Consider the following 14,464-nt stretch of genomic DNA (forward strand, 5'->3'; position numbering starts at 1 on the left):
AGCTGTGGATGCAACATCCCTGTGAGTGTTCAAGGCCAGCTTGGATGGAGCTCTGAGAAACCTCATCTAGTGGAAGGCATACCTGTCCATGGCACAGGGATTGGAACTAGTTCATCTTTAAGGTTCTTTTCAACCTAAACCATTCTATGATTCTAATTTCTGGATATGCAAAAAGTCACTGCTCTGTAAGTCCCTGCTAAAAGTCAGGCAACTAAAGTATCTTCACATTTCATACAGCCACTTCCTTTTCCATTTCTTCCTTTCCATTTCATAGCATAGAAGCCAAAGGGCCCCCATTGTATCTCTTCTCAAAGGATGCCCATGAAGGAAGTAAAATTGGTCTTGCCTCAAGAAACCTAAGCCAAGGCCTCCCCCTCCACAATCCTATATAACTACCAGGATAAACATGAGAAAATTTGTATTTATAATCACCTCCTGAAAAAGTCAGAAGAGACAAGCTAATAAATTAAAGCTTAATGTCAGATGAGTGGGAGGGAACTGGAATAAAATACATTTGCTAAGACAAGCTACACTCACATGAGAAATGTCCTGCCTCGCTCAGCATCCTGCCCCATACTCTGCTGTGAGGCTGATGCCATTTATGTAAGATCCACAGCAGGCAGCTCAGAGAACTGTTAACTGGCACCTCTCAAACCCATGCAGGCATGAGCTAGAGAACAATGCAAAATTCAAGTACAAGACAGACATGCCCTCATCAGCCGCAAGAGGAAGTCAGTTTCCCATTTTACCTTTTGGTTTCGGGGCAAATCTTGAGCATTTGCAGGAGGATTGAAATTCAAAACTAGTCTTCGAAACTCCAGCAGGTTAAATAATGACTGAAAAGAAAAAAATTAAGAAAACCTTTAAGTACTTCTACAAACAATACAAAACTCTTCCAAATAAGCCTTAGCAAAACAAATTAAGTGCTGAACATATGCAATGTTAAGTTTTATTTCAGAAGGCAGAGTACTGCTAAACATTTTCACCAGAAGACAATTACTTTTGCCAAGAAAACAGCGTAATAAAAAAAATCTCTGCACTTAATCACATAAAAGGAACAATAATTTTACATGATGGGCAAATTACATTTTACAACAAAAATTTTATGAATTGTGTAACTGTCAGTTTTCAAATTGTCATGAAACACTGTTTAGCCATCTAAAGTTTATCTTGTAGGCCCTCTATCATCTACTCCTTAGTGCACAGAGAATATATTTCTGCATGTGCAACTTAATTTCACTTGCATTAGCAGAACATTTTGCATTCTGTCCTCTCCTCCCATTCCTATATGATTTGAGGGATGCACATTAGAGTAAGGAAATTGGGTTTGCAGGTAAGGCACTGGTAACATTCCCATTTTATGGACACATGAATAGACAGGTGTCTAATCTAGGACATGAAAACAGGTGTCTGCAGGCACACCCACAAACAGCTCCACAGTATAATACAGAGTCTAGAGCCAAGAGAGCACAAGAGCAAGATGACTCTGGGTTGCAAACAATAAAAGTCCAATGCATTGGGCTGAGAACTGGGTGCCTCAGAACTTGTGGGACTGCACCACTGCTTTTCTGTCCTGACAAAAAACATCTTACAGAAGAGCATTTTGATGAGGACAGGGTAGGAGGAAAGGTCCAAAGTACCTTAAACATGCTCATCAGAGAAGCACAGGAAAGATCTGCCTTCCTATCTGTACTTTCTTCAGTTTACAATCTATAATTAACCCTCCTCCCACTCCATCACATATCGTAGCTATTTGTTTTGGAAAGCAGAGTTTGCTTACCCCAGCAATAGACTTTGATCCCAGAACTTGTCTTACCCATTTAAAGACTTAAGTCACAGATCAGATCAGTTTAATAGGTTTTCAACACCACAGTACCAAATAAGTGAAAATGCAAATTGTGAAGAGGTTCTGCACTTATTCCAGTAATTCAGGACATATTGGTAGGAAAAACAAAGGTGGTGAAAAATTGCCATTTTCCTGATTTTCCTCATGAAAGAGCCTGTACAGTCTAACCTTTTCCCATACCCCACAGTATACAGCATCCCCAACAAAACAAAGAGGCTACCATTGTCACATTTCTTTTTAGATTTAAAAAGTATCAGAAACATCAGCCAAGACCTTTCTGACCTTGCTGAATCAAGGCAGACAACCAAATAGTCACTTTTTTCCTGTTTTGCTGTTCAAAATACATGTTTACTTTTATCCATCCTTGCAGAGAAGGGAGATTAAAACAGAGTACTTTGTTTACTTACTCAAAGCACAGAACATATTAATATTTAATTCAAGTGTCAGTCTAGAAGCTAATACTAATTGAAGTTACGTCTCATGATGTAACAGCATTCCACTGGTGGGCTCTTCATCAAGCAAAACATAGCAGTATTTTAGGTACAAAATAAACCAGCTGATGAAATATAATGTCCAAAGGCTGAATTCTCTCCATAACTAATCCAAGTGCCATCGAAGTGCCAAGCAGCTGAGCAGGACAATTTCATAATACAAACACACAAATTATGCAGAGAAAACTGTACTCAAGTTTAACGTTTTTGCCTGGCATGCAAACCAACAAGTTTATCACAAAAACTCAGTTTTGTTAATTCAGAACTCTACCAAACATAATTCCACGCTTTCTGACTGACCTGAGCAAACCTATCTGTGCAATCTGCTGAGAGTAATTAAGAGGATTGTCTGATTTGCTCTTTTCTTCTTCAGCCTTGTACTATTCAAAATTTCTTATGCAAGATGTTTAGTTGTTAAACTTCTTGCCAGAAAAGGTTACACTGTGCATGGTTGTTTTGAGATGCAGCAGAACCCTGACAGCTTATCTGCTGCCAACACCACTAATACACACAGGACAGCATCATGCTGCAGCTCTTCTATACTGAGCTAAATCAATTAAAGGTAACTTTTACCATCATTTAAAAAAGAACATTTCCCAGTGTAAGTGTAAACAAGTGCCTGAAACCAACTATTTTTGTGCCTGAAGTATCTCAGTGAGGAACCTAAAATTCTTCCTGAGGTAAGGAGATAAAAATAAGCTCACCTAAGCCCAGCAGAGACCTCCCAAGGCCAACCACCCCAGAGCCCAGCAAGGGGCAAGGCAAAACACTTCCCAGTTTGCTGAGCCAACTTCTGTCCAGGCTCCCTGCACCCAGGGTAAGTGGCCCATGAGGCAAAAGCTGCTCTTCTGCAGCCACCAAGAGACTGTCCCTGGCCCAAGAGCTGTGCACTGGCCCTAGCCTAAAGCTTTAAACACATCTGCTTTCCAAACACACTGCGTGGAGCAGCACCTCACCTCTTACCCACTTGGCTTCAGCTGCACCAAGGTGTCAGGAGTCCCAGTGCAAGGAAACAGGCTGCATCTAAAAGGTCTACTTCACATCTACTGTCCTTGATTAAATACCTTCACAATTTAGTAAAGTATGCAAAACCTATGCATGAAAGAAAAACTCTCTTCAAGGTGGGTTTGTGTGTTTTTTTCCCCCCAGTGCATTTAAACCATTTAAAAGCTGTCATCTGGAAACTTGACCAAGCCAAACTAAGTTACACCAATTCAAATTACCATGAACATCAACAGATTTTTAAAATACTGCCTTGTATTCTGACAATTTTGGGGGGGTGAACAAGACAGTAAAAAGTAAAGAAGAAAAAACAAGAACATAAACCCAGTCTCAGTTTAAGGCGTTCACAACAACAATACTGAATAGCAACAAGACATTGTGGCTCTCCCCTGAGTGGTTATGATGTATTTTTAGTCATACCTGAGAGAGTTGTAGCTTCTATACTGTAAGATACTAAAACATTCACTTTTATGAGTAATGTTGACTTAGACTGAGTTCAAACACAATTTTCAAATCTAAGTTGCCTAGGTTTGCCCCTTAAAACACTATGTTTATCCCTTTTTTCCTTCGCTTAAAGTCTAGGATTAACAAACAGAAGGACCTTGCTATAATTTAGGGTTTAGACTGAGCAAAGGATTAACTCTTAACATTCAACAACTGTGATGCTGTATTAATGCTGCAAGAATATGAATTAGTCAGTATATAAAATTTATAAATGCCTGGCATGCAACACAGATCATTAAAAGCCAACAGCAGAGTCCTAAATTAATAAAGTTACTGACACCAATAACACTTAGAGAGTGGGAAAAGACATCTTCTAGATACAAGATGACCCAACAAGCTGCTGCAGAAAGCTTCAGACAGGCTCTCTGGTGGATTCTCACAAGTTTGTAAGCATGTAGCACTAAAGCCAGCTATTTCACTAATAGATTGATGAAAACATTTGGTTCTTTTTTACTATCAATTTTGTATGTTTCCAGCACTGAGAACAAAAAACAAGAAAAAGGCACCAAAAATGTCAACAAGAACTGTGCATATTTAATATGTGTCACCTTTATACAAGTTTGCATGAAAACCTGAAGTTTGTAATACCATGAGCACAGACAGCTTCCCATTGAATCCCTTTCCCAAGCAAAGGTTAAGCTTGGAAGGACAGAGGGAAGACAGGACAGAAGGAAGAAACCCAAAAACTAAATATATCTTTCCAGGAGAGCTTGAAAAGCAAATCTTGCCAAGGAAAAAGAAAAGCATGCTTTCCCCTACAGAGCTCCTAAACAAATTCCTTTATGTACTGGCATTTAGCTAAAACATGATCTTGTATAAGCTGAAAACATGTATGTATTAGCACATCACAACACCCATTTTCCTCATTTAGTCATCTGGGGCCCTTTATGCATTTACAATTTGATATTTATTTATTCAATTTTTTTATTTAAAGACATGAAGCCAAGACCATATCCACCTTCATTTTGTGTAATAAGCAGAGAGCAATCTTAAACAGTGAACACATCATTACTGTTCTAACAATAAAAAGCAAAAAATAGAGCCCTATGTCATAAAGTATATTATTTGGAATAGTTTGTCTCTGCCAACATGACAAATTGGATTTATGTTCTTACTTCACTTTATAAACAATTCTGGTGGTGTAAGGTATATAGGGCCAGTTTTAGTGAAGTAGACTATTAAAATATTTTCATGTTAATAATTCAAATAAAAGAAAAAAAAAAGAGCTATGGAATATGTGGTCCTACCTGCATGCATTGCCATGTTTCCTTCAATAGAATAAAGAATTTGAAATTACTAGTTATCAATATTTGAAGTGCTAAGGTTCAAAATACAAGTACTCCTAAATATTGCACAAATTGGTGATTTGATACTCCTGCATGCCTCTGATTGAATATTAGTGTCCAAAACTCTACATTGCAAGAACATGAACAATTTCACTGACAGCTGAGTCCAGTTCTCGCCAACTTGCAAGCCTTTTGGACTCTATGTCCCTGTATCTTGAAAGAATTGGGATTGTTCAACCTGAAGAAGAGAAGGCTTCAGGGTGACCTAACTGTGGCCTTTCGACACCTGAAGTGAGCCTACAGGAAAGATGGAGAGAGACTATACTGGAGTGACAGGACAAGAGGGAATGGATGCACACTCACAGAGTAGGTTTAGATCAGATATTAGGAAGACATTCTTTACTGTGAAGATGACAATGCATTGGGGCACAGGTCCCATCCCTGGAAGTGTTCAGGGCCTGGTTGGATGGAGCTCTGAGCGACCTGGTCTAGCAGAAAGTGTCCCGGCCCATAGCACGGGGTTGGAAATAGATAATCTTTAAGATCCCCTCCAACCCAGGCCAGCCACTGGTTCTAATTTGGGAGAATCATTTCTCTCTCCTCTTTAAGGCTTTCCAGACTTTTCCTATTTATTGATTTATTTTTTTTTTCCCCTTTTTGGTTCTTATTCTTGAAAGTACACAGCAAAGACCATAAAGTGGCTCCCTGTTGCTGCTGCAACAGTTGCTCTGCTGGGCACAATGCTCCCTTCTACCCTGCTCCTCCTCATAATTTATTCTGGGATTGTCTCCCATTCTACCTGTTTGTATCTTATTCCTGCTAAGTGGTAAATCCTGTTTCCAGAAGAGAGACTAATGATGGGCATTAAGAAATTAGGAAGTCACCCAAAATTTAGTTTTGTGCTTCTTTATATACACTGAGGATTTGGCACAGTCCAAAACTTCTCTCGTATTCTTCAGAAAATTTTGTGTAAGGAAGACAGAAGGGAAGTGAGCAAAGCAGCTTCAAAGCTGGGACTTGAGCAGGTTCCTGTTCAAGCTTCACTGTGCAAGTACAGTAAAAGGAGTTTTCTTTTTCTCTTCCCCTCTGAAACAAAAACTCCTACAGACAGATGTGACACTGCCTCATGGCTGAATTTGAGCACGACCACCGCACATGTACTGTGGTAGTGATGTAGAAAGCATTCAGCAATTTGAGAATCACAGATTCAATTCCAGGTCTCAAAAGTTTTGGAAAGTACCTCTAAAAGGACATTTTTATTTATAAACAAACAACCAACTTTTTTCTTCTGAGAACCTAGGTATAAATTACAATTTTAAGCTATCATGTCTTACGTCTCCAAAAGGCTGAGGTGCAACATGGAAGAAGATGAAAAACAGCTTGCATACTGTTTGAGCTAGAAAATCAAACTAAGGCCTCTAGTAGGCTTGGGTTAAGTCAACATTTTAAACAAACAGCTCACTATGGAATTACCAGCCTGAATTTAGAGAACATTTACTTGTTTATAGCAACAAACTCAGAACATTACTGCAATTCAGAAGACAGCTAAGTATGGTATGTGTCCAGAAGAATTCACTTTATGCTTGTGTCTTGGCACATACTAAGAAATGCCATCCAACCACTCCTCTATTACATGGTCAAAGCAAGAAAAAAAAATCTGTTAGGACAAAAAAATCACAGCCAACATTTCCTTACATGGTTACAGTTTTCAACTTCTTGCCCAAATTAAGTGATGTGAATTTAAATAACACACCTAAGCAGTGCATCCTTTATCCTTTATTTTAATTAAATGAGCAACTATTTATGAGTCAAAGTGAAAGCCATGATCCATTTAAGCTTTCTGTACCATCGCAAAAAAATTTTACAATATTACAAATCACTAAATGTAAGGTACATCTGAAAAATCACACAAACAACCTGATGGAACCAGAGACTACAGAAGCACAAAAAGCAGAAAGAGGAACACCCTGTCAGCAAATATTCCAGGATGACTGAATTTGGAAGGAACAGGTTCACTTTACAGGGAAACAAAGGGAGTGACAGAGGAATGGAAAGCAAGATTTCCAACATCATTATTCCTCTGTTCCTGAAACTACAGAGCAGTTTATATCATATAACCCCCACAAACCCCTGCCTCAGGCTGTTCCAGTGAAAACAGTAGAGAAAAAAATATCCCATCAATGACCATTTTAACTCATATGGGGATTGAGCAATGAATGCTCATTGGCCTACAACCTTGCACTGCATGCCCTGGAAAGCAAGAGACTCATGTACAATGTATAAATGTGCACATTTAAAAACATAATGCTAGGCTTTTTGGTATTAATGCACTACCACATCATCCATTACATCCATCATCCTTTCTATCCATCATGACAAATAAGAAACAAAATAATGCAAAAGTTAGATACTTGTGGTAGGCTTCTTTTAAAGAAGAACAATATTGGTAAGTAGCTGAGCCAACAACTGGGAAGAAAATACTTGCTTCATTCTCACCCATCAAGCTGGTTCACTTCTTCCAAGAACTAAAAGTCTAGGATCAAACCCAAACCCCAAATATACTGACAACAGGAAAACAAGAAGGCTGCTCCCAAGCACACTGCAACAGAGTAAAATGCCAGAACTGGTGTTAGGGACCACAAAAATAAAAGTTAGGGAGTGCCCTTGGAGATTTAAGCTTGTTAACTTCATTCAGCAAGCTTTTGGGGAAAAAAAAAAAAATCTTGTCAGACTCTGACAGACTCACACAGGAAAGAGTGTGGGGATGCCAACCCTCAGCTGCCCTGTTGGGATACCTCATTTGGTAAAGGGAGGAGCTGCAACCTGGGCCTCTGGAAGTCCTGAGACTGGGGGAGAGAGTGCACATGGTATGTATGTGAGCAATGGGACTGGAAGAAGGGGAAACAACAGCTTTCACAGTACGGTTTTCACTGATTCCCCACACGCTTTCCTTCTCCCACAGAAATCTACCTTGGCACACCGAGTCAGTGACATTCTCTGAACAATCTGGGCATTTTCCATGGCACCTTTTCCACAGGGCAGGTCCTGCCAGGACATTACTTCTTAAACATGAACAGAACCCCACTAGAGACTCTAAAAGATAATCTGGTGCAATGTCCTAAACCAAAACATCTTGGGGGAGAACTTGCACATTCTTAGGCAGCAAGCCTAAGACATAATTCCAACAGCATATCCATGGCCTGTGAGTTACCTGCCTTCTCCGTCCCATGTCCTGAAAACTCTTAACTTGTGCTCAGCGTAGGATGAAGGAACCACTCCACAGGCTCCATAAATTTATTATTTCTAGGCCATTTTCAGGCTGTAAACTCTTACAGCCAAGAGAAACTGTGACGTTAGCTTTTCACAAGGGGGCCACTAAAATCTTCTGCAGAAAAGTAAAAATATACAGTGGTATATTTGTGTTTTCTTTCTTTAAAGAACTTGATGTCATAAATTCTACTGCAAGATCAGGCATATGTCGTTACAATAATTGGAATTTTAAAAAAATTAATAAAAAAAACCCCACATAACCAACACAGAAATATTCTAAAGCCTCAAGATTTATGATCCTTTTATAAGTGTTCATCTAACTAAACAGTAGCAAAATCATACATGGGTGAACTCCTGCCCCAAATGTTTATTCCAAGTTCAAGAAGAGGTAGAAAAAACGTTGAGGAACTTGATTCATTTCTTGGCAAGTAAAGAAGAAATGAGCAAGATTCAATACAGTTTTGTTTTGACATACTCTCTTGGGGACTCAGTTTTAAATTCATGTTTTTAGCAAGTCAGAAGTCCCCAAAAGCAAGGCAGAATTTTAGAACATACGTTGTGGGAAACATATTACCATTCACTGTAATGCTGCTGAATGTAGCTTGCTGAAAGCAAAACTTTGTTTCGGAGCTCTCTGAAGAGAGACTCCCCTCTCCCCCTGCAGGAGAGGATGAGTTTCCACATGTGCCTATTTCTCTAAGGCCCAAATATATACAGGGTAAAGACAACATTTCCAGCAATGTTTGAATCTTGTTAGAGTTTGCTGTCATTCTCTACAAACATTTCTTCAGGAATTTCATACTCTCAATGCAAATACACAAACCATTTATGACTGCATTCACTAAGTCAAGTTAATTGGTGCCTATAAAAAAACATACATTGCAAAAGGAAAGCATAAAAATGTCAAAATCTTTTTTTCCTTAACAAGCGCCCCTTAAATAGAAGGAAGACTTTTCTTTCTTTGCAATTTAGTTTTAGATTATATTACACAATATATCATTGTGATTGACAGTAGTTAACATTTAGATATTGTTGACCTATGTGATGTGTCAGGTTACAAAAGCCTCCCAAAGAAAGCAAGAAAATACTTCTACATAGTCAATGCAACCCAAGTAGTCAATCTGCTCTGTGGATAAATAAATATGGTATTAGCTAATGTTCTAAATTAACATGCATTAAATTTCCTGGGATGGTTGCTTGAAGCATAAATCTTCCTGGCTGACAGATAATATTAATAACCTAAATTTTCGACCAACTGAAGTTATAAATCTTTCAATGGTTTGTTTGAATTATATTCCATGGACCTAACTCCAGAAGTTTCACTATCTTTTAGGATCAAGCCATTACAATTCCAGACACCACACACTTTCACATGGTATGGCTGGTGACCATAAGGACTAGCTAGGTCTCTTTCTAATCTGTTTTCAAGGTATAAAGTTGCACACTGGGTATAAATAACATGAGATCACAGGTCTAGCATGCTAGGTCTCTACCCTCTGCTCTTATCCCTGTGATTAACAAATTAAACATTCAAGTTTCCATAAAAACATTTATTTAAAGATTTTCAGTTTCCTATATAAAAAAGTCTTTAACAGAAATGCACATGCACATAAAATCGGTCCTTTAGATTTGGGACTGCTAGGAACGTAAAATCTGATTACACAACAGAGAGGGGAAAACACCAAGTCACATTAGCTCCATAAAGATCCTAATGAAAATAAAATGTTTGCTTCTGTTAGGACAATGTTTCTGCTATTGCAAAATGAGCTAGGCATGTGAAGGAAAAAGGAAATGAGGAGAGATTAACAAAGGAAACATCAAAATATCTCTAGGAACACAGAAAATTCAAATACCTGTTAGATTAACTAAATGCTGAAAGAAAAGAGGCCTAAGAACATAAAAACTTTAATGAGAAGGGCGGGGGGGGTCATAGAATAATTAAAGAAATCTTTCAATTTCATTATCTACAGCATTACCTACATAAAACCTGTATGTAAGTAAATCCTTACCATTAAAAAACCAAAACCAACAAACAAAATGACCCACATCAAACAAAACAAAAAATTTCCAAGACAAGCAGAACATACATAACAGTAATCCAATTTTTGAACTCTACTGGGCTTTCAGGGCAATTTTGGAAGAATTCATTCAACAAAAGCTTTTAACTAAGTGCCAATGAGGCGAGATGAAAGGTCCAGGTAAAAACAAACAGGCTATCAAAAATTAAGAGAGGAAAAAGAGCCTGTTCCAGCCCGAAGGCAGGTTACTGCAAATTCACCAATTCTGCAATGGTAAGTAAAATTCAAAAGTGATCTAGAAAGGACAGCAAGTTTTGACTATGTTTGCTCAGTAAAGAGATTTTCAGTGTAGTAGAAACAAGAGTTGGCAAACTGAGTATCTATGTAAGAAGAAAGCTAAATTCAAAACTGCTATGTGTACAGTGAGGTACATGGTGGAAAGCAACTCTGGAATTTATAGAAGATGATGGGCACCAAACTAACTAGCATTATTCACATTACTGACCTGTGAGATCAGACCCGGCTACTCAAGGCTTTTGTTCAGGCATCTTAAAACTTCCCAAGGTTTGACAAACCCTGCACAGCCTCTCTGGGCAAGCCTCCGCTGCCTGCCTGTCATAATAGGAAGAAAACGCATCTTTATATCCAGGCTTAATCTTCCTGATCTCAATGACTCCTATTGCCTCTCATCCTCCCAATATGCATAGCTCTAAAAAGCCTGGCTCAAGTACATCAGAACCCTCTTTTATTCTCCACGACTTTGCAAGAATGAGAGAGCTGCCTTGCTAAGACTTCTTCCCACAGGCTGTCATCACCACTGGACGCAGCTCAGTGGGTCGTGTGGACTTGTATGGGTCAAGTTTTCCCAAGTAATCTCTCACTCAAATCCTTAACCTCTGCTCAGAGTTCCCTCAACTATGTGCAATGGTCTAAGAGATCTCACTGGTAAAGACAGGCTAAGCAAGGCACTGAGTACCTTACCTGCTCTATTCAGCAACCTTCTCCTCGCTCAGCCCTTTACGACCAGGGTAACATAAAAATCAGTTCTTGCTACCCTAGACTACCTTGGAGGAACCAATTTAGGTCAGCTTTCACTAATACCATTCCTTCATACTTGGACAAAATTTCCAGTCTCCTCAGTAGCCCATCTCTGCTTCCTGATTCTGTACACTGCCTGTTTCCGCTGAAACTATGAGCTATGAGCTCCCTGGGAGCAGAACAGACCCTTCTGGCAATCAGGGAATGCTGTTAGCCTTCCTAAGCATCTCTGCCCTTCCAAGCTTCCACCTACGGAAGCCCAGATACCAACTTCTAGAAGAAGACAAAGTCTGCTCTCCTGAACACGGTACCTGGGTTCTGTTATTCCTTTCTCACTCCCATTGGCATCTCGAACTCTACTATTTCATGGCTGCTGCAGCCAAGAGTATCCACATTACTCCACCTTCAGTTCTCCCATTTTTGGGGACCAGCAGATTCAGCTATGCATCACCCCTAATTGGCCCATCAGTGCTCATACCAAGAAGCTGTTTCTCATACCCTCTGAAAATCTGGTTTGCTTGTGTCCTGCTGTGTTCTTGTGTCATGACCCAGTAAGGGTCAGGATGTTTATTAAAGTTTCCCATGGGAACCACAGACTGTAATCCAGAGACTTCCTTGCCTTTCCAGAAGGCTGTGTGCACATCCTCATCCTGAGGAGGGTACTCTGTAGCAGAATAATCATCGTGGCACTTCGACCAGCCTTTCCTTTGATCCTGATGCACACAGACTCTGATCTTAAACTGCCACCTTGTCCCACACACATTTCAGCTACTCCTTCAGGAGGAAAGCAGTGCCTCTTCTTGTCATCCCTACCTGTCTTTCCTGACAAGCCTGTATCTCTCCCTCATACCACACCCAATGCACAGCACACTCGCATCTTAAGAGCTTTCCTCACCCCCCAGCTAAAGTGCTACTAGAGCTAGAAAAGATTTGGAGAACAGCAACAAAGTGGATCAGAGCTTATAACACATTCTACAGGTAGCAATAGCATCCTGGAAAAAAGACAACTGAGATGTTGAAAGAGAGTAGGAGAGCAGCCCACAGAATTTTAATGTCAGTCAACTTCTGTCTAGTCCACCAGGAGACATGGAACGTACTGGACAAATTGTGGGAGCCAGGTTCAAGAAACCACACAAAACCATGGCAGTTCTTGATGCAACAGGAAGCACAACTGTAGAACTCTTACCCAAAGGACCCTAATGGGTGCAAGAAGTTTGCAAGGATCAAGGAAGACAAGTAACATACAAGGGAGGTCCCCCGGGGTTTACCAACTCTATAAACTGCAGAGGATTAAAAAACCCCCTCCAAGATAAAAGTAGTGGGAGGCTCAGGAGTGTTCTACTGGAGCAGTATCATGCATACTGTTTGTAGTCCCCTGTAAGCATCCATTTGTGGAAATACCTGGGCAGAACATTTGAACTAAATGGACTCAGCCTGAAGTACAACAGCCGCCTTTCAACCGCCAGGATGAAAGTAACAGTATTAGTTTATCTGAAGTGCTTCAGCCTGACAGTAATTTGGTTAAAATGGGTATTAAATATTTTATTTTATTTCTCTCAAAACCTCAGACTATGAAAAGTTACAATACATTTGTTTCTTGTAAACTAAAACATTTGTTTCTAGTAGACTAAAAATACATTTCCCATCGTTGTATTCCAATTTCACCCTCAGTTTTCTGAAGGTTAAAATACTTTTCAGTAGATCTTACACATTATTTACAGAAACATACATCTCCTAAAAGATGGATTCATAAAGTTTATGTACATTCATTATTGATATTAGACCATGAGTACAGATACTCCAACTTGCCTAGTGAAAATTAATTTCCCTACTCACCCTATCTTTAAAAAAAAACCACACACAATGACTGTATTAAACCAAAACCAGTTGTAATTGCATCCATATAAGACCTTCCCTTTCATTCTTCTGAAGTTTCCTTCTTTATCAGTTATTCCTCCTTTTACCATACCCATTCAAGTAAGCACTCCATAACTGGAAGTACCTCATTTCTTCTACCTACTTCCATTATCAGCTACCCCCTTTCAGTCATTTGCACATGCTCCTTCTAATATAAAAAAATCAGTTCCTCATCTGTAACCCAGGTTCCCCATGTTTTTAGGCATCCACAATTGTCACTGATGTCAGCATGAGCTGCACATGCACAGGATCTTTGGAAAGTCAACTACCTGTCTTCAACTTCTTAATAAGAAACATTTTGAAACTTCACTTAGATATGCTACCAGTACTTCTGACACTTCAATCTGACATACAGATAGGCACATTAAGAGATACAATAAATAAGTAATGCACAAAATGCAGTCATTTAGGTCATGCAGTGACCTAAACTTTCCAGGAAAGGAGATTATTTTAAATTATTCACTTAAAATGAACCGACTCACCTCCCAACAGATACAATGAAGAATGCACACAGCTAATTGAAGAGCGCTTACCTGAATGACAGCACTAAACCAGCACGTGTTGCCAACGTTCTTTAATCCTACTGGACAGTTGTCTTGCCGCTTTCGATCATAAGGGTTTGGAGAGTCACTCCATACCTCTGGATGTGTCCTCTTTAAACTCGCTTTATTTTCTGCAATACTGGCTTCTAGAACTCTTCGGGAACAGAAGGGAGGGAAAAATGTGAGAAAAACTCAAAAACACTAGAAAAACAAAACAAAAAAATTCCCCACCAAGTAGTAAAATACATTCAGGTAGCAATACAGACATCTTAATAACATCATTCACTTATTGTTGCTAAGCAATATATGCAATATATCATATGCAATAACATGTCTTCAAAAACGCTCTTTTACTCTTAGCTATGCTACAGCAATTCCATTACCCTTTGGAAAATGGTATTGGTGAGTGCACAAATCTGTCAGAGTTCTAGATAAAAGAGTCATGTCTACAAATCATCAATTATTTAAGAACAGATTCAAACAGGATGGACAAATTTTAGGCAGCACTAATAGTACAATACTTTCATCTTCAAATGCTTTTATTGCTATG

General features: G+C 39.2%; 1 protein-coding gene across 4 annotated transcripts in view; it reads right to left on the bottom strand.

Moving 5' to 3' along the window:
* USP25 (ubiquitin specific peptidase 25) overlaps positions 1-14,464 on the bottom strand; it is a 90,621-nt gene that overhangs the window by 38,713 nt on the left and 37,444 nt on the right. For all 4 annotated transcript variants that reach the window (XM_014253582.2, XM_014253581.2, XM_014253580.2 and 1 more), the window contains 2 exons: positions 13,906-14,068; positions 750-836 (listed from right to left, as the gene is read on the bottom strand). In XM_014253582.2, coding sequence (XP_014109057.2) covers positions 750-836; positions 13,906-14,068 — 250 coding nt within the window. The remainder of the gene's footprint in view (positions 1-749; positions 837-13,905; positions 14,069-14,464) is intronic.

Source organism: Pseudopodoces humilis, chromosome 2 (assembly GCF_049639895.1).
Source record: "Pseudopodoces humilis isolate 2021_Gansu_Grassland_sample_001 chromosome 2, ASM4963989v1, whole genome shotgun sequence".
Taxonomy (NCBI): domain Eukaryota; kingdom Metazoa; phylum Chordata; class Aves; order Passeriformes; family Paridae; genus Pseudopodoces; species Pseudopodoces humilis.